The sequence below is a fragment of the Enoplosus armatus genome, chromosome 5 (assembly GCF_043641665.1).
Source record: "Enoplosus armatus isolate fEnoArm2 chromosome 5, fEnoArm2.hap1, whole genome shotgun sequence".
In the NCBI taxonomy this organism is placed as follows: Eukaryota; Metazoa; Chordata; class Actinopteri; order Centrarchiformes; family Enoplosidae; genus Enoplosus; species Enoplosus armatus.
This window is the reverse complement of record NC_092184.1, coordinates 5970040-5989227: the sequence shown is the minus strand read 5'-3', so window position 1 is coordinate 5989227 and position 19188 is coordinate 5970040. Positions and strand designations below refer to the sequence as shown.

Here is a 19188-nt window from a genome sequence, read left to right as displayed (position 1 = left end):
ACATTGTGCATGACAATGATGGACATACAGAGGTTAGTGAATAACATGTAATTCTTGTTTGTTCAGTTTGGCGTCATGCTGTAGGGGCGCTCTTCCTCGTGTATATTGTGCTTTCTCAGTCATGTTGGAGCTTTACACCCGGCCAAGAGCTGCATGAGACCTTTGGTTACATTTGTGCATTTTTTTCTGTGACCTCAGGCCAGCCTGAGTAGACATTAGCCAGAATTTCAATTTATTCAGCTTTGGGAAACAGCAGGACATGACTGCAAGTTCAGGGAGCTTTATGATTGAGAACCAACTCCACTATTTTCACCAAATATGTTGTGCAGCAGAAGTGTAATTCAGATGCAGAGGGTGTACTGTATAGTATATAGTATACTGGGATAGTCAGAGTAATAATGGTTCCATAGTGAAAGCTGGAGTCTGGCTCTAACAGCGGACTGCAGCAGTCAGCATAATATTCAACAGGGTCTACTTGCAGACACTCCGCCACATGTTGAGCTGAATCTGTATCCACAGTGGTAGTCCAGGGTGAATTACAGGCGGACTTCACAATAAAGAAGTCTTGGAGACAGGCTTTACAGTAAAAATAAAATATGCTATTTTATTAAAGGTTTAGTGAAAGGCCAGCGGAAGAAATTCTTCCTAGTCTGCACTCAGGCTCTTCCTCCACTAAGCATGCTGAGCTGGACCAGACCGCAGTAAGCCTGCGGGGAGGTTTGTGTCTGCTCAGCCCACCAGCGCTGAGCTTTGCTTGGAGGAGAGAGGAGAAACAGGGAGGCTGACGGGCAACAGCAATTAGGCACCTTGTTTCCAACTCCATGGGCATATAAACAGCAGTTCCCACTTTCCAGTTTTTGTGCTCGAGCTATGTAGAATCTCTGTCTTCCACACTTCAGACAGAATCGCACTAACCTGCAACAGACAGCTTGTCTTAGCAGAGGTTTGGGGAGCTGTCCAGGGTGCTGACTGTGTTTCCCTCTCCTCAGTCCCACTGGGACCCCACAGCACCTAAAGTCACTGATAATACAGATTCCAAATATGGAAGACATTTGTTTTCAGGTGTGACACAGTATAAGCCAGAGATCTAAATAAATAAAAAATCATTCTGTATGTGTATACATCCCAAATTCATATTTCATCGTAAGTTGAATACCTTTGGGTTTTTTTTACTGTTGGTTGGATAAAGGAAAACATTTAAGATGCCGGATTTGGGAAATATATATATATATTTTTTTTTATTGGCAAAACAATTAATTGATTAATTGTAAAATAATTGTCAGATTAATCAATATTGAAAATCACTGCGTTATTTGATATATGCTACAAAAAGAAATGTCTGTGGGTGGTTATAAAGCTGGGACATTGCAGTGACATGGTGTTATTGAAAACAAAATATCCGAGGTGACAAATGTAGTATGATGAATTCCAGATAATTGGGTGCACCTTAGCATGCTGGACATTTATGATGTGATTGCGTTTTCTTTTTTTCCTTCCAGTTATGTTACAATTGTGCTACTTAAGTCAAAGTTCTGGTGACAACTCTAGCACATGTGCCAGCTCTGTCGACGCCAAGCATCAGCCGTATTCAAAAGGTCAAGTAGAATGTGATAGTGAGCAGATTACATAATGCAAGTAAAATGGCATCAATCATTTACCCGTACGCTGTCATGGACACACTCACAATACACAGATGCCCTCATAAACATTTAACACTGCAAGGCAGCATTTACATACAAAATTAACAAACTCTACCACTTTAGGATTCTGTTCCATCTAAGTTGGAGTTTGCTGTGACATCTTTTGTTACTTCTGTCATTGTGGTAGAAATATTTCTGTGCCAAATGTCAGATTTTGAGTTGAGAAGCAGTTCAATATTCCCCATGTGCCATGAGTCTTGATGGATAGGAGCATTTGTGCATGACATGGACTGAGTCATTTGAATATATAAACCTAGTCTCCATGTCGTTATTCTGTTTCAACATGCTCTAGACACAGGAAAGTACTCAACAAAGGCCTGAATCACTGATAGATTTATTCATGAGACGCTCATCTTAATGCTGGGAAAAGAATCTGTATGCCTATGATGTGTGTTTGTTTTTAGCATCCTAGAAGATATTATCTGTAAAACAAGGCTTTGTATTGTTACAAATGATGATGGTGCTTTATTTGCTCAGGACCAGCTGTTTGGGGAAGTAGTAGCATGCTGTTATGATCCAGGTCAGAGACTGTGACCTCTTATTATCTGCTGTACCCACTCAACACGGTCAAAACACTGTTCTCAATTTCATGAGGCAATTCATAATTTACGCTCCATTTATGTTTTCTTGTTCCAAATCATTTGCCAGCAGACTGGTTCAGAATGGCAGCAGTGCAGCAGATAATAAGGTGATTGATGGGCTCATTTCTTAATGACTGGTTTTTGGTTCAGTTTGGCTATTTCTTGATTCAGGCAATCAGCAAATGCTGTTAGAGCGTGTTTGTCCAGCTGAACATGGAGCTGAAGAGAAGCTAAGCACTCAGGAGGGCGCGTAACGTCACCTCCTTTGGAAAACCGTCCCGAGTCCTTTACATAGGAATCAGTCCACAGGCTGTTATAGGCAGCAGAGAAAGTCGGGGAGGGTCTCATTTTTTAGGTGACGTTGCATGCAGTTTGCACAAAAGCGATTTAATATGTGTAAATCATTGCATATTGTTACATAGTTAGTTTGTATGTCCCTTGAAAGACTCAAACTCTGCCTCTGTGGTTTCCTGGGAAGGATGGAGTTAAACCATCTATTCCACATTCCAGTCTCGAATTATTCAGTGATCAACCGTGTGCTCATGCATGTCATGCAGTCATAGTGTTCCTCAGAGAAGTGACATTCCACCTCTATTTAAAAACACCAGATGCCTGTCAGTCTCTTTCTCTTTTCTTGCCATACACCCTCTCCTGTCTGTAGGCACACTTATGAAATATGCATTTATTAAAGCACAGTGAAGCCGTGCTGACTCCTTCCACTGACGACTCGATCACATGTTGAGCAGCCAGTGAACCAGCTGCTGACTCAACTGTGTACAAGTGAGGCTTTTTTGTCTCTGCTGTGAGAGTGAGTCAGTTTAGTAAAATGTAGCTTCAGCAGCACAACATGTAGGGTATGCACTGCCGTTAAAACAACAAACTCAAGACATCAATGTAAAATACTGCTATCATGCTGATTTCAAGAACGTATAAATGGGCTTATTTCATCTTAAAGTTAATTACAGGGGTGGTGGACTAAATAAAACACCTGATATTAATGTTAAAGGGGCCCTTTTGAGTTCTCTTGTAAACAAGTTATGTTTACATCCAGTGTTACTCACCAAAATGCATTGTGTGTATCCTTGAGGTCTAACAAACCCGTTGAGTGCATTTCCTTCTTCTGTTTTTTAAAAAACTTTTGTACATGCACCTTGGTAGGGCTGTGTATCGCATCACCCGTGTGCATGCACGCGTGTGGTGATAAACAAAATGGGGACATTGGCATCATGATTTGAGATTTTCTTCCTGCTACATGATGTGACTTATTTTGCCTGAAAACTCACGAAACACCTTTTTGATAATTGATTTCAAATAAATGTTCCGTGTGTTTCCTTTTTGTAAATGTGGTTTATAGTTTTCTGTTCTTGAATTGCTGGTGCATGGGTCACCAAAACAGTAAAACTATGTAATGTTGTGAGCAGGACATAGGCTCAAAAAGCATAATGACATATTCCAAACACTGGAAAACAGTAGTGGCAAAGAGGTACAGCGGTCACAAAAACTCGTCCTTCTGCTACTCTGCGTTGTAGTGTCAAAACTGACCACTGAGTTGATTCAACATTTCTGTGAGACTCAACAGAAATTGATATTTTCTGTAGGGCTACAAGGTGTTTTATTATGTTCATTTCTGCTCTTCAGCTTTCATGTAGTTGCAGTATTTCTCATGAGTATTGGTCACTAGAAAAGTGAAAATTGGAAAACCACAGAGGTGTCTTTTTTTGCACCACACTGCAGCCAAAGACATTTCATCAAGTAAAGGTATGACTGCAGTGCAGATCAGACCCCGACGGGTTATAAGATAAATCTGAGGGGTCACAAGATGATTAAGGATAGGAATAGTTTGTTTCAAAAGGGTTCTGACTGTTTTACAATCCTTGCCTTGTTACGTCTCTCTGAGGCAAATGCATGACTTTGGGCTCTAAATAAAATTGACTTGACTTGTTTTTTTTTCATGTACAAAGTGAACTTGTTGCCTTGTAGATAAAACAAAGCTGTTTTATAAGACCACATGGTGATCAGTCAAGCAGTCATTTTTCTCTGTGATGACTAAACCATGTATACAGACGTGATGCAACATCAATAAGAGGTGAGAAGATTTCTTGACGCCTGTTGGTGTGTGTACTGTACAGAGCAGGGATGGTTATGTATGGAGGAGAGTGATATTCTACAGTACTTTTAGTGGTTGAAGGTAAAGTCTAGTATCCTGAAGGTCACAGGTTTCACCCTGGCAACAGCCAAGCAAACTCCACCCCTCTAACATACTAATTCTTTAATGTCACTTTGGATGATGAACTAATTGAAAGATTAAAAATAACAAATGTAAAGCATGAAGGAGGAAACAAAAGACAAAGAGAATAAAGGAACACACTGAAGGGTTACATTAGAGAATATGAAATCCCGCAAACGAGCAGAGAGGACAGCGGCTGTGACAGCAGGTGGAGAAAATGAATCAATGGGTGGAATTGATCTTGTTAACTTGAGGCAGTGGTGCGAGACCAATTGCTTAACGCACAGCCCAAAGCTGGGTCAGACAGGAAGAGGCAGATGGAAGGAGGTAGAGAGAGGTGTGCGAATGATGATGAACGAGGAGTAAGGGTGAAATGCCAACTGACTTCATTAGATGCAAGATGAATTCAAAGTCGTGAGAAATGTATCACTGCCAAAGAAAGGAATCCCAAAAATACAGGACAGTGTGAAGAAATAATGCACGTATCTGGCAGACTAATACACACAGTTATGTAAACGAACATGAATAAGTGTTTGTGTTTGTGCAACTTGGAAGCAGGAGAGATGGGCTTTGTTTATAGATGCTGAGTCGATTTCCTGTTTGTCTTGGCAGAGATCCGGGAGGCGTTTAAGGTGCTGGATCGTGACGGAAACGGGTTCATTTCTAAACAGGAGCTGGGTATGGCCATGCGCTCTCTGGGCTACATGCCCAGTGAGGTGGAGCTGGCCATCATCATGCAGAGACTAGACATGGACGGTGAGTCACATAAAAGCACACAAGCACACACACACACACACACACACACACACACAGAGGTGTAAAAATGTACTGTGCGATGCAAATTGGGTTCCTCCACTTATGTGTAAAAAAACACTGTTTCTCCATCATAAAACTGTAAACACTATGAGGTGTATGGTTATAGTAAATGTTTTCAGTGTACTCTTGCCTGTTCAGATGCACAAATGACATGTTCCTCTGTGTCATGCATAAAACATTAATTCATGCATTCCATGAGTGTGTACTCATTTCAGTCTCAACCACTCACCACTTCCACTGGACACATGAAAGCACCAAAGTGAAACTGACACCCTGGAGAGAACAACCCATATCAAGAAATATGTGAGATTAATAAAATGTGTTCACACATGGCATTGGGATAGTAATTGTAGATCAAAGTGGGTTTCCATATTGGTTGTGCAAATAGAACCAAACTGTCTCAATGCATTCACTGCAGCAGCTGGATCTGTGTGGAAATGCATGCATGAGGTTTATTTCTGCAGCATCATCCTCACCTGTGACCCTTTAACCTTTTGTCCTTGGAGAGAACACTCTCATCAGCAAGAAAACACAAGCAATCCCTCTTCTTGTAGACGGCATTTGTGAAGAGCCAGTCAGGCAAAGCTGTCTGCATTAACCGTGATTGACATTTTATAAAGGATAGACTCTTTGAACTGTATAAGGCGGGATGGGAAAATGCAATATGCAAATGTCTGATCACTGGGAAAATATTCAAATTCTTCATGCTGCTATCACAGCCTTTGATAAGTGCTTTTCAGTTTCACGACAGAGAGAGAAATACTGTAAATGTTCAAGGCTGAATATTAAAGTTTAAGAAGTTAGACTGCCTTTATTCCTCTTCTGACTCATCCGCTTGAGAATCTCAGGAGACCGTCGCTGCTTTTGTGCCTCAGGGCCGGGTCTTGTTGCATTGTCTGTTGCGACTTGAAGAAGCAGATGAGGCTACTTTCGGAGCTGACGAAGGTCACAGCAGCTTTTGTCTCAGGAAGTCTGTGAAGTGTAATGCTCTTTATTTATTTATTAACTTGGTTCTCACTGTTCTTTCTTCCTCTGGGTATTGAAGAAGATCGTTGGAGGTGTTGCTTGGAAAGCCTGTTTCCCACTAAATGACCCAGGTCAACTTGTTGGTATTGATTGATGTCATTAGCAAAATACTGAGGGTTTTCTTTATTTAGGCATTATTGAATCTGAGGACCGGCTGGCTGCCTAGCAAGGGTTGTGTCTTTATGTTCATTCATTAGCCAAACGTCTATTTGATTAAGACAGTATAATATCATATATAATATCATAATATATATGCACAACACAGAGTGCACAAACAAAAAGCTATGCCTGTTGAGCAGCTTGAAAGATATAATCAAATAAAACTTCTAACATAAAGGCTTTAATGACAGTTTAATTTGCCATAAGATACCAGAAATGAATACTACATAACTCAACTGCAGCAAAATTGACATTTAAGATCCTTTTCACTATTTTCCCACGTTACTAATAGATTAAATGATGAATCAATCAAATCAATACTTGAATTGTAAGATTAATGGAATAATTTGTTAGATGTAGCCCTAACTCATTAATTCATTCATTCATTCATTCATTCATTGTCTACTCGCTTACATCCACATAGAAACACAGGGGGCTATAACCAGTTCCCGCACACACTGATTGGAAGAAATTTGTTCGAGAACAATGTGAGAACAGGTCTTCATACTGACAAATATGAAGTGTGAAAAATCTGGCCTGTTTTCTGGTTATTCACAGAGCACTTTGTGAACTGATCTTCTCATATGCATGCGCGTTGACACAATGACAAAGAGCCCGTGATCAAAGGGACGAGGATGGAGAATGGAGGAGAGGAGGGGCATTAGCAGATGAATGAGAACCGATGATAGTGATTGTATCTCGGTCAAATGGGCAGCTGTGAGGATTGAATCCCCTCTCACAGCCATCGATTCCTAGCCCAGCGGCCAAGTCCAGCTGATATCTAGAAGATACTGATAGGTTATCTGCTCCGCTCATCTCTGCTGTTGAACCAATCCATGTGATTGTCACTGAGCTCTGTATGCCCTTCATGGAGAGAGGTGTGACCACTCGTCTTTGTTCCAGATGACAGCATTTTTTTTTCAGTATAGATCACGCACTTTCTTTTTCTTCTGGTGTTCATGACCTTGATGCCATCTCTTTCTAAGTTTGACTCTCAAGTTCGGATCTGTGTAGGCATATATTAACTCAATACCAACAGAGAGCAACATTTTGTTTCCCCTATTGTCTGTAATCTTGTTTGTCTTTAACTGAAGGGAGCAGGCGAGCTGAAATGGGATGCTTGGTTGTGGCGTAATAATACAGGAAGAGACTGGTGAAAAGCAGACACAGAAAGTGACTCAGTGACTTTGTGCATAATGTTGAGCTATCACAAACTGCAGAAACATCGAAATGAGAGCCGGCATGCCACCATGATGTGTTAGGGTGAACCTGAAAATATTCCACAATATTATGTTTGTGTTTTTTAGTTGGACTTTTTATGTACTATATGACATGAAGTAACAACGAAGAAATCTGGAGGTAAAGCGATGAGAATAAAATTGCAATAAATATTTTGGGCACCACACAGGCCCCTCACTTTTGATTTCACTGATCATAGCTTTGAATTCAATTATGTTAAAGAGTTGTATGTCCACCCCATAATTTTAAAACCTAAAGATCTAATCTCTTAACTAGTTCTATTTTATCACAATTTCCTTGGCCTATAATGAACAGCAAGAGCTTTCAGTGTCAGTTTGGTTTTATCTCAACATACAGATAATAAAACCTGATGAACTCTGCAGGGCAGATAAAGAAACCTCAGTTGGCTTATGAAAACTTTCCATTCAAAGAGAAAATATTCAAGGATATTCAACCATGTCAATATGATTCTGTGATCTGTTTGAAGTGGTTTGCTGTCTGCGGAGTTTTGATGATTTGTTTTCGCAGTAGCTTCAACAACTACAGTACTGCTGGAATCAATGTGCGCAGCAGGAACTCCATGTTGTGAGTGATACAGTAGCTGTAAACTTTGATCTGCTTCATATCCAGTATTATAGAGCTAGTCTCATTGTTTTTAACTATCTCTTGTCTCAGTAGTATACGGTGTATTGAACTGTGTGATTTGAAGCATGCTGGCTTTAGATTCTAACAACAAAGACACAAACAACATCCATGTTTCCCTTTAAGCCCAAACATAAGGTGTAATAACTTTCTACAAATAACTTAAATAACAATAATGAATAACTTTATGTCTGTGCTATACACCTATTTCATCCAGGAAAAGTTCATTGCTATGTCCTCCTTTTCCCTCAGCACCCAGCTTCGCTTTCATGCAATTATACACACTAAGCAGCAGGCTGTTAGCTACTGACTGCATTGCTCAAGGGCACATCAGCCATAGTTATTCAGGCCAGAAATCTGAATTTGTCATTCACTCTGATGAAGGAAGACCAACAAGACTGTGTTCATGGGGTCTGAATCATTTCCACTGTATTGGATGGTAAAGATGAGAGCTGGACTAACACTCAGATCCACACCAAGACACAAGAAACTGTGGCATTCATCAGATTATCAGATGGAGTTGGGATGAGTTCACCATTGGGGATGTTTATGTCATGGGTTTGGTCTCAACTGTCAACTGTCAAACAATGCCAATATCAGTACATCATCAGCTATCAATAATCTGTCCTCTTTTGTGTGTCAGGTGATGGACAGGTTGACTTCAATGAGTTCATGACGATCCTTGGACCCAAACTCCTGTCATCTGAAACGAGAGAAGGCTTCCTGGGCAGCACAATAGATACCATCTTCTGGCAGGTAAAACTTTATTGCCTTAAACACATCTGTTCTGTTAACTCTGCTGAGTCATGAATTGCATATGAAAAAACGGATGCCATACGTCTCAGTTGAAAGATAATCACTGCAAAGCAGAGCAGGGGTTCACTTCAAGCAAACTCAGCATCCTGCACCAGATGTAAAAATGGTAGGGACCACACACACCTGAAATAGAATAACTGACTGAGAAAGAATCTCTACTTAAAGACTGGAGTATAGATGGGTTTCCCATTTGCAAACAAATATGGATGCGTGTGCAGCAGGGGGTGGAAAACACACAGTCATGGTAGCTTAATTGTAGACATTTTCAGTATTTAGAAATAAGGCAACTTGTTGGGAATTAGTAAAGTTACTGTTTAGAGATGAATTTGTATGTAACACTCTTCCTTGTATCTCCAAAACGTTTTATTTTTTCCAGATCCCACCTTTAATAGACATATTTCAGCTCCGGCTAACTAACATCATACATATTCCAGTGAAAAACAGCAGCTAGTAGCAGTGATAACACTAACACAGACTACACAAAGTTAGCTCTACAGGTAGTGAGAAATTACCTGTGTGTGTGTGTGTGTGTGTGTGTGTGTGTGTGTGTGTGTGTGTGTGTGTGTGTGTGTTAAAAGTACAGAAGCCTCCCGTAACTTAAACAAGTAACATTAGCATAAAAAAGCAACATGGGATTCCTGTGACTTCTGCACAGGTTAATAGCACAGATGCATTAATTCTGATTATTATATTTGTAACATTAGCTTGTATTAAAATCCTGCTGTTTCCTCAAAATACCCGACACTGGATATATGCCAGATGTGGCAAAGCTTTGTCATCCATTACTTTTGCGATTCATGCAGTTTAAGGCACAAAAACAACTTCACATGTCGATCTTCTCATAAGCTCTATACTAACGCGATCTATAAATCACATTAAAGCTTTACTGTACTGTTACTCAGTTTCCATTACTCGCACCGTTTCTGTGCTCTCCTGAAGGACGGTGCAAAGCAAAGCTCAATGTACAGCGTCTGGTGTCCTCTGAGTGATATTGTGACTGATGATGGCAATCTGTGACCCTGACAGATGTGCCTCTGGACACCCTAAAGGGGTTTGAGAATCTGCAGAGAGTGACAAAGGAATCGGTGACATAAGAAACAAACGACAGAGTAAATGTCAGTATGGCAGTGAAATAGACTGACTTTGAGTGAGTGAGACAGAGAGTGATGAATGTGCAGACAATAGAAAGTGAGAGAGCATGAATGGGAATGATGACAAATCGAGCAGGTGTGAGGGAAGGAACCGGACATTTGGCACTCATAGTGACACTTGGCAAGCCCGTCCTCTTGATGTAATCATCGGCTTGACCTGGGCTTCTTCTCTGGGGCAGGTGCTTGTGGTTTACACAGCGGGGACACGAGTCTTTGGAGGTATGAGTGCAGACTGGGCGATTGTGCTGCCAGCCCCTTTTGGCTGCTGCAATGACCTTGCCTTGTGCAGGAGAGCGGGTGGTTGGGGTTTGTTACTTCTACACTCACAAACCCACATTTCTTGTCTGATGAATTCATGCCTAGAAGCCAGCAAACACCTCATCTGATGTGTGGAGTACATTCAGAGGAAAAAAATGTACCCAAACTTTGATTTATCATGATTATTTCTCCACATGCCTCACAGATGATTACTTGCTTGAGGTATTACCGTTCTGTGCTTAGTTTAGTTTGTTAAAGGACTGTGGTGTATGACTCAGCCTCTTTCTACATATTCATAGTGTTGTTCTGTCATCCTGCTTGAATACCTGTTGTGAAGTAAGTTTTCAAGTGTTTCTAAGCTTTGGACTGGTGGAATAGATGCAGCGTTTTGACTTCACATCCTGGTGGGAGGCTACCATACAATTGTCCCGTCCTCTTAAAACCAGCCTGACTTCTGTACAAAACAGTCTAAGAAAACATTACGTTGGCTCAGCAGAACAGAACATGCAGTGCAACTTTTGTGTGACAATAGAAGAATGGAAATTATCTTAGCAATGCAAGTATACATGAGGAAAAATAACACTATCTGTTCAAAAGCCCACCCAACAGTTCAGCAAACACTGAATAAACCATCAGCCAGGACAACTCATGCTGCTGGCTCATTATGTCCCACTCATCAAAATTCAGAAACCACACCGGACTCCCAGTCGTCAAATCTTGCATGCTTATAAAAACTGCTTTTCCTTTGTGCCAACTAACAACAGGATATAAGAGAGTATGCATAATATGTCATTAATATGTAACAGAATATACAGTGCTGCAGAAATGAATTTCCTTATTGCGCTAAACGTGAAAGGCCTGAAATCTAATGAATTGCTCTTTGGTTTTGTTATTTAAACCTGCACTATTCAGTGTTTTATTAACATGAAATGTAGTCACTGAGGGAGAGAGGGATTTACAAGCTGGTTTATGTTTATTATGATTAATCAAGTGTTATATATTATTGACCTTGTGAACTTGGTAGGAACCCTGTGGGACTCATTGGATGTAATGAACCAGTTCAGTTCAGTCTTTATATTTGTCAACAGCTTTGCGTCTATGATAACCTTCAATACTACACAAAAAACAGGCCACTCTAAATAAAGCAGTCTCTGACTTTGTTGCAGTATTTTTACGAGAACACTACATTAATATAATACTCAAATGGCTTGCTTAACTTTTAATAAAGTAAGAGTCAATATCAACATTTAAATCTTATCTTTCTTGAGCTTTACTGCAGTACATTCATTTAGCACGCCTCCTTTTAATGATCTGCCTGTGAAGAATAAGAACTCAATAACCTCATTTTGAAGACTGACCCAGTCGGCAAAGTGCATAGAGTTGTTAGCAAGCAGTAATTGTTGCTTTTCTTCAGTTTCAGAACAGAAAGCCAAGCAGACACTAAGGAGTACGAACAAAAAGCTTGAAGCCGTTTAATAAATCCACAAACCAGCTTTATGACTGATCATCCCTCCTTACAGAAAAATCTGTGTCAGTTGGAAATCCATCCTTTTGTATAAAACATTAATCATGACAAGCACACAACGACGACGCAACGCTGAAAGCCTTTAGCTGGAGGGGTTTTGTGTAACCCTTATTAAAATCCACAGTTATCAAAGCATTTGACACTGTTTCACATATTACATTTTCCTCCATCTGGCATTTTGTAGGATTTTACGATTAAGTATTTATTTTCCCCAGCCGAAGTTGTCAGAGTTTGTCTCCATCAGAGCGGAGCAGGATTCAGTCAGCAGGGTGTGACACAAGCAGACCCCGTCTAACTCGTACGAAGCTGACATTATGTTCTGGTTCCGTCTCCTTGAACCACGAGAGCCGCTCAGTGTCTTAGCTGAGAGATTTTCTCATTCCACTAATGTCAGGCAAAGTGTCACATCCTCACCAGCTGGAGTGATGGGATAATGATTCACTCGCTGTCACACACTCACCTTCCTACTCACTCGTATCTGCTCTTGAACAGTTTGTTAATGTATCTAATTATCCCGTCTGGATAATTATGAGCTTGTAATTGAACAACTGCAAACATTTTATTTTCCTCTGTTTTGCTAATCATCAGCCGCATGATTAGCAAACAGCTTCATAAATAATAAACACAGCATTGGACTTTCATAAAGACATGTATAAAACCTTTTGTCATAGTTCATCTCTAGAAGAAGCATCGATTACATAGATGAACCTACACTGGTAACTTCGGCCATTTAGTTTCAATGAAGATCAAGGTTCTTCTGTGCTTTTAATTACAGGTCAGTGTTACCTAGGTTGTACTAATTGATCCCTGAGCACGATTGTGACTCATCATTGCGATGGTGATTCATGCCGACCTGACCTGAGCACAGTGAGGTACACAGCAGCTCTGAATGAGACTGGAGGAAATGCAGATCATACTGTGTGCTGTCATAATTCATAACTTGTGAAAACTCATAAGCCATTACTTGTCAAAAGTCACAAGTCATAACTTGTCAAACACAGTGTGTGCCATCTCTGTCTGCTTGAGATTGATCACATGATTTCACTTGTGGAGGACAGAGTGAGTTGAACTGGGTTGATGGTGATGTTGGTACTTATTATGTGTTATTATTCTAGAAACACGCAACATTTGACTTTTCTCCCTCTTTCAGGTACAAAGATCATTATGTTATTGCTCTCTCTTCTTAGCTTTTCTTCAAAGTTGAACATCATTTGTACGGCAGGGACTCAAATAGAAAATATTTTGAGGAGGTTGTCTGGAACACAGTGTTCCAAAATCAATAGTGGATGCTCATTCAGTGCACTGCAGTATGCTGCGAAACACTGCACCAGTTAGATTTGACTTTTGGCGTAATGAACCCAGAGAAGCTGATGGTAATATTCCTGAATTTGTTATAACCCATGCGAGCAGTTTTTGGTGGAGAATATCGTTGTGAAATTTGGTACAACACACAGCACACACAAATGTGAGTAGTTACTAAGGTGTGAGGAAAGAATCAGGAACGATGTGATAATTCATGAATAATTAATGAGTAGTTCCTAAGTAACTCCAAATCAATGATTATATAGTAGTTGATGAAGCGTTACTAGAGAACAGACTGTATTAATGAATTATTAGGTGATGATAACTTCATATCTGTCTGAATTGAAATAGCGACTTTCTTCATGAGCCGTTCCTGATTAACTCATTACTTCATACTTAGTCACTACTCTTTGTGATTGGTTCAGAGTTAATCAGGAGTAACTCGTGAAGAAAGTGGTCGTTATTCTGATTCACAGGTACTTCGGGCCTGCAATCCAGCTCTTATACTGCATCCATGAGCAGAACCAGAGCTATCATCTTTTTTATTCCACACATTCTTTGTCAAAACCTGGTGCTTACATTACCCACAATGCAACAGCCACGAGTTCAGTTGGAGATTTAGGTCTGTTATGCTAGTAGCCGTTAATGTAGCCTCGAGTCGCTCGCCCCTCTAGCAGAGATGAGGAGCAGGCTCCAGAGGTCTGGTAACTCCACACCCCCAGATTTTATTTTCAACTGATATCACTTTAGGTAATTTATCAGATTTCACGCAGCTCCCTCTGGAGCCACAAAAGGCTTTTACAGCTTTTTTCACATATGCAGTAGTACTCCCCAAGACCTGGAAACAGACTTTGATGTGCAAAATCAGTGGAGTTCCCCTTAAAGTACAACCGAGCCTGACAACTGAAGATCCTAAAATGTCCACTGTTCATGATAAGCCCTTTTGATTTACGTCATATGGCCTTTCCTCTGAGGTTTTTGCCCCACTTGTGGTAAATCCAAGAATATCAAAGCAGGCTCTTCATTGTTTATCAGTCTGACAACTTTAAGTGTATGGTGTGTAATGAGAATTACAGAGACACTTGAGTATCCCCTCTGCTTTCATTTTGATATCCTCTCCTCCTGTGGAGTGTGGCTCTTAACACTAGATTAGATTAGATTAGAATAGAATAGATTAAATTATACTTGAATGATATCTATGGAGTAATCTGTCCATTGAAACAGCATTAGCAAAAATATATCTTTTTTTAAACTCACTCTTCTTCAGCAGCAGAACCTCCTGAGGCAAACAATGGGAAAGGTCTGCATTATGAAAAAGGTAAAAATCTATTAAGAAAATCATTATCTGTGCGAAGTGTAGCAGTAAGAGGGTTTTGAGGCAATGTGAGGAAATATTGTGGTCATATATTGTAGTCTCATATTTCTCATGTTCTTACATTGGACTCCCCCCCCCCCCCCCCCCCGAACTGTGCATTTTAGTCACTCAGTTTATCTTTTTATCTTTAAGAATTTGTCTGTATTTGGATGCACACATTAGTCTTTCATCAGTCCCTACCATCCAGTCCATACACTCACCTAATGGATATACATAATAATATAATACCTGAATGTGTATACTTGTGCCTCTGCTTAAATTCTGTGACAAAAATGAATTGAAACTGTTTTTCTCCTACTGTATCATTCATGAGCACCTTCATCCTTTCGCCTGACTCAGCTCGTCTGTTGTTCAGTCGTCCGTGTTATCTGTGCACTTCCTTATATTTTCCTCATGCCAGTTAATCCATGATGTCAAAACTACAAAAGTCTGTTTGTGTAAAAACCTCTGTGAACTTTCTGTGACGGAGTTAACACTGCCTCATTCTATTCAGTGTTATTCTTAGCTGTCTTGATATCTTGAAGACAGACTCACACCTTCGTCCTCAAATGCAAATTGATGCTCGCAGCTTATACAAGACGTTTATCAAACGTTGACACATCCTGAAACCATTGACGGCATAAACTTCACATTTATATATGTCAGTAGAGTTTGTGATGTGCTAGGAGTTATGCCTTTGACATACATGGATGTACACTTTTCTTTTGTTAGAGCACTGCAGGTCTGGTTTGCATATAATGGTTTGAAAAATGGGCTTTCATATGTGCATTGCTGTGTGGAGACCTGTGTTTCTGTGTGCTTGTGCAAAAGTGTGATTATTGAATGGTGGTTTGACAACTTGGATTATCAGTTTATGGCCACGCTCATGAGGAAGACGAAGCACTCAAGGGAGGGGGCTTGAAGAGGGTTGTCATCACCTCGAGGACGGTAATCTGCGTGTTGTAGTTAAAAATGTAAGAGGGCATCTTCACAATTTTTAAAAGCAGATGCCGAAGTAGAGTGGGCCAGGCATGTGGCTCCAAAAGTTAATGTAGGCAATAAGATGGCATTTTAAGACGGTAACACAGCAACAACAAACATTATGTTTTGGTATCAGTCAATGAAAACCAAAGGGCTGCTTTCTGAGCCCACCATTTCATACTCTGATGTTTAACATCGCACAGGGAGGAATTCATCACAGAAGAGGTTCTGTAGAGGTGCTAGTTTCTCTACTGATAGCAGCTTCAGTCGAACACAATCCAATGCAGCAGCACATTTTGCTTTTTGAATAAAGGGACTTGGACACACTTGGTCATACACATTTCTCGATTTTCACAAACTGCAAAGTGTTTATGGCACTGTTTTAGCTCCCTTGGTAAGATTATGTGTTGGTGGCCACTCCTCAAAATCTAACCTACTAACCATTTTCTTCAGAAAACCACAAAGATCATAATAAGTAATGAATGAATGTTTTTTTGTTTTTTTAGGTATGACAATTTGCCACCCATATTGTACAGAAAAAATATTTTGTATTGGTTTCCCTCATATTTTTACAAACTAATGTTCTCATAAAGAACAATAAATGCATGACATCACCACTAAAATCAGTGTTCCTGGCAGCCAGAGGATAGACAACACTAGCAGGATGGGGACTGGCAGACATTTCTTGTAGCTGTGAGCTTTTTCACTGAGACCTGCTGTTTCAGAATTTTCTTTTACATGCCTATCATTGCCCTGTATAAGCAGTCAGTACAAAGTTGTTCCGGTGCATCGACAGCAGATTAAGACGTCCAACTTTGATATCAAATTAGGTTTACTGATTGCTCTGCTCAGAGACATTTAGCATGGCACTCCTTTCATATTGTCAGAGTCACGATGCATTCTTCTTTCTGGTCAAAACCTGGTGCCTGCATCAAAAATGCAACTCGACCCCCGACAGTTCAGTCAGAGATTCAGGAGTGTTATGCTGGTTGCGGGTTACGTAGCCTTGAACAGCTAGCCTGCAGCAGAAATGAGCTAACTCCACACCCCCAGATTTTTCTCAGCCCCAGCCTTAAGTGAACGCAAAGTCTCACTTAAGGCAGGCTAAGTGCACTTTGAAGAACTTCTTTTTTGAGCAATTTTGATGTGTAAAATTTGTGCACTTACCCTTTTAATAATTTTCTCATATTTTCCAAAGCAATCCAAGCAAAGACGAATGTGCTTGTTGTTGAGTTTGCCTACCAATCATGTTTCCCACCGGTAAACTGACAGCCAGGAGAAAAGACTGATTAGGGGTCACATACCTTTGTGACAGAACAGCATGAGTAAGATTATTTTAGAGCAGTTTGCACTATAATCATTCTGTGTGCTTTTGTTGGTGAACGCCCACTTTGAATAAGATGTGTTATTGCAGCCCTCAGGAGGAATATTTATGGAAAATGAATTTCTTCATACAAAAACAAAGTTGGATTGTTAATATCTGACTTTCTGGTGGATCAATCAGTCTTGTTCTTTCCCTCGAAGCTTTTGGCACACCTCACAAAGCTTAATACCCTTAAAGATTAGTTATTGTAGTGATTACTCTTTTGTTCATTTGTGGTTTGTTTTGCTTCTGCTTAGAAGTTTAGAGAAGAAATGATCTCCACTGTATCTCACATGCCTACCTATCAAAAGGACCACTGACATGACGTCTTTCAAATCATAGTAAATGCGAAGCAGATCAAGAACGAAACAAAATTTGAAGTTCAGATGTTAAGTTCATCTTCACTGTGTAACATAAGATATTACTTTACTATGCATCATTAATAGTTTGGTTAGGTTTCTTTTCAACTATATACATAAGTTATGAAGTTGCCATTTTCTATTTTTAATTTGTGTGTTCATTGAACATACAGCAGACCAATAAGTTATTCATTATGAAGATAGAAGATAGAAGTCTTAGATGCTAAAGATACTGGACCCCAGCGTGGCAGTTTTAACCCAGATGTGTCTCAAGGTTTCTGGATGTGTTAACCAAGTGTAATTAAAATGAGTCCTACTGCAAAAATGTCAGTGAATCTTCCTCCAAAAATACTACTTTTTTCAAGCTAATGAGGAAAAAAGGGGGCAGGTAGTTTCTGGAGTTGATTTATCTGAGGTGGAGTGTGTTTGGGAGAGCAGATGTTAGAAGGAAGAAGTTCCCAGAGAGGTGTGAGGAACCCTGAGTCTAATGAGCAGCTAGAGTGTAAGGGTCTGTTTACGTCTTGTCACTGCCAGGTGAAAATCTTGTATCTCTAATGTTTAGTGATTTTAATGCATTCAAATAACCTGAATGGTGACAGGCTCCCTCCATGATTTGAGACATTTTTTCAACCCCCAGAGACTCAAAACTGTATTATCACAAGACCTTTTCTGTTGACTACTGAAATTTGTACATTTGGGAAATACACATTTTGGTGATATATTGGTTTTGAATAGTGAACAGCAAAGAAATAAAGCAAGCTGTCTAGACAGTCAGATGCCACTTTTAAAAAGGAAATGTGCTGTAGTTCAGGAGTTCCCAGAGCTGTTCTTTGGTCTTACAACATTGCAGGTTTTCTTCCTTTTTCATCAATTCTCAGGGACTTATTTTCTGAATCTGATGAACAAACTAGCTGATTCAGTGGAAAACTAGTAACTTTTAGCAGCATCAATCAATCAAAACAAAGAATTCACAATATATCAAAATATAAAATGCTACTGTTAGCATGTTGTGTAACCTATTACTACTAAAACGTCCACAATTTAAGATAAAGTGGATCTTTCAGGTTACCTGTGGTGTGAAAGGATCTGGCTTTAGACGTGTGCTTTGGGGTCTTTTTTAATCCCTGCTCCAAACATTAAGACACATGACTGTTTGAATATGAAGCCTCTGCCTCCTTCAAGCTTTATAAATGTAGACATTCATCTAAATCAAATCCATTAATCTTCCTTTTTTTCTGCCCTTTGTGCCAGGGTGCAGTTTTGGATTCAAAATGACTTTGAAGCAACTCATTTATGATGAATAATACATGGGCCACAATGATTTTTCTAGAGAGAGGTGAGAGTAGGCTAATATTTGTGTTGGCCACTCGCGAGTTAGCCTGATACTCTGTGAAAAATGAGAGTAAGTCATGGTTTCTGTGCTATGGATGTCTTTTAGGGCATACAGATAATAGAAAGTATGCAATATAATTGAATGCCCTCATTCCCAGAAGAAAAACGCAATGTCCAGGAAATGGCAAGTCATTTATAAAGGCATGTCAAACTCTTATTATACACTGCATTTACTTTTAATATGTTGGATATATGATGATTTTATGTATCACAATATTATTAATATCATGATATGACAAAATATTCAAACATTTAAAAATGATACTGGTGATATAATGGATGATGATGAGTATAGAC

General features: G+C 39.8%; 1 protein-coding gene across 1 annotated transcript in view; it reads left to right on the top strand.

Moving 5' to 3' along the window:
• LOC139285598 (calcium-binding protein 8-like) overlaps positions 1-19188 on the top strand; it is a 45959-nt gene that overhangs the window by 10885 nt on the left and 15886 nt on the right. The window contains exons 3-4 of the mRNA XM_070906188.1: positions 5121-5264; positions 9034-9146. Of these exons, the coding sequence (XP_070762289.1) occupies positions 5121-5264; positions 9034-9146 (257 nt within the window). The remainder of the gene's footprint in view (positions 1-5120; positions 5265-9033; positions 9147-19188) is intronic.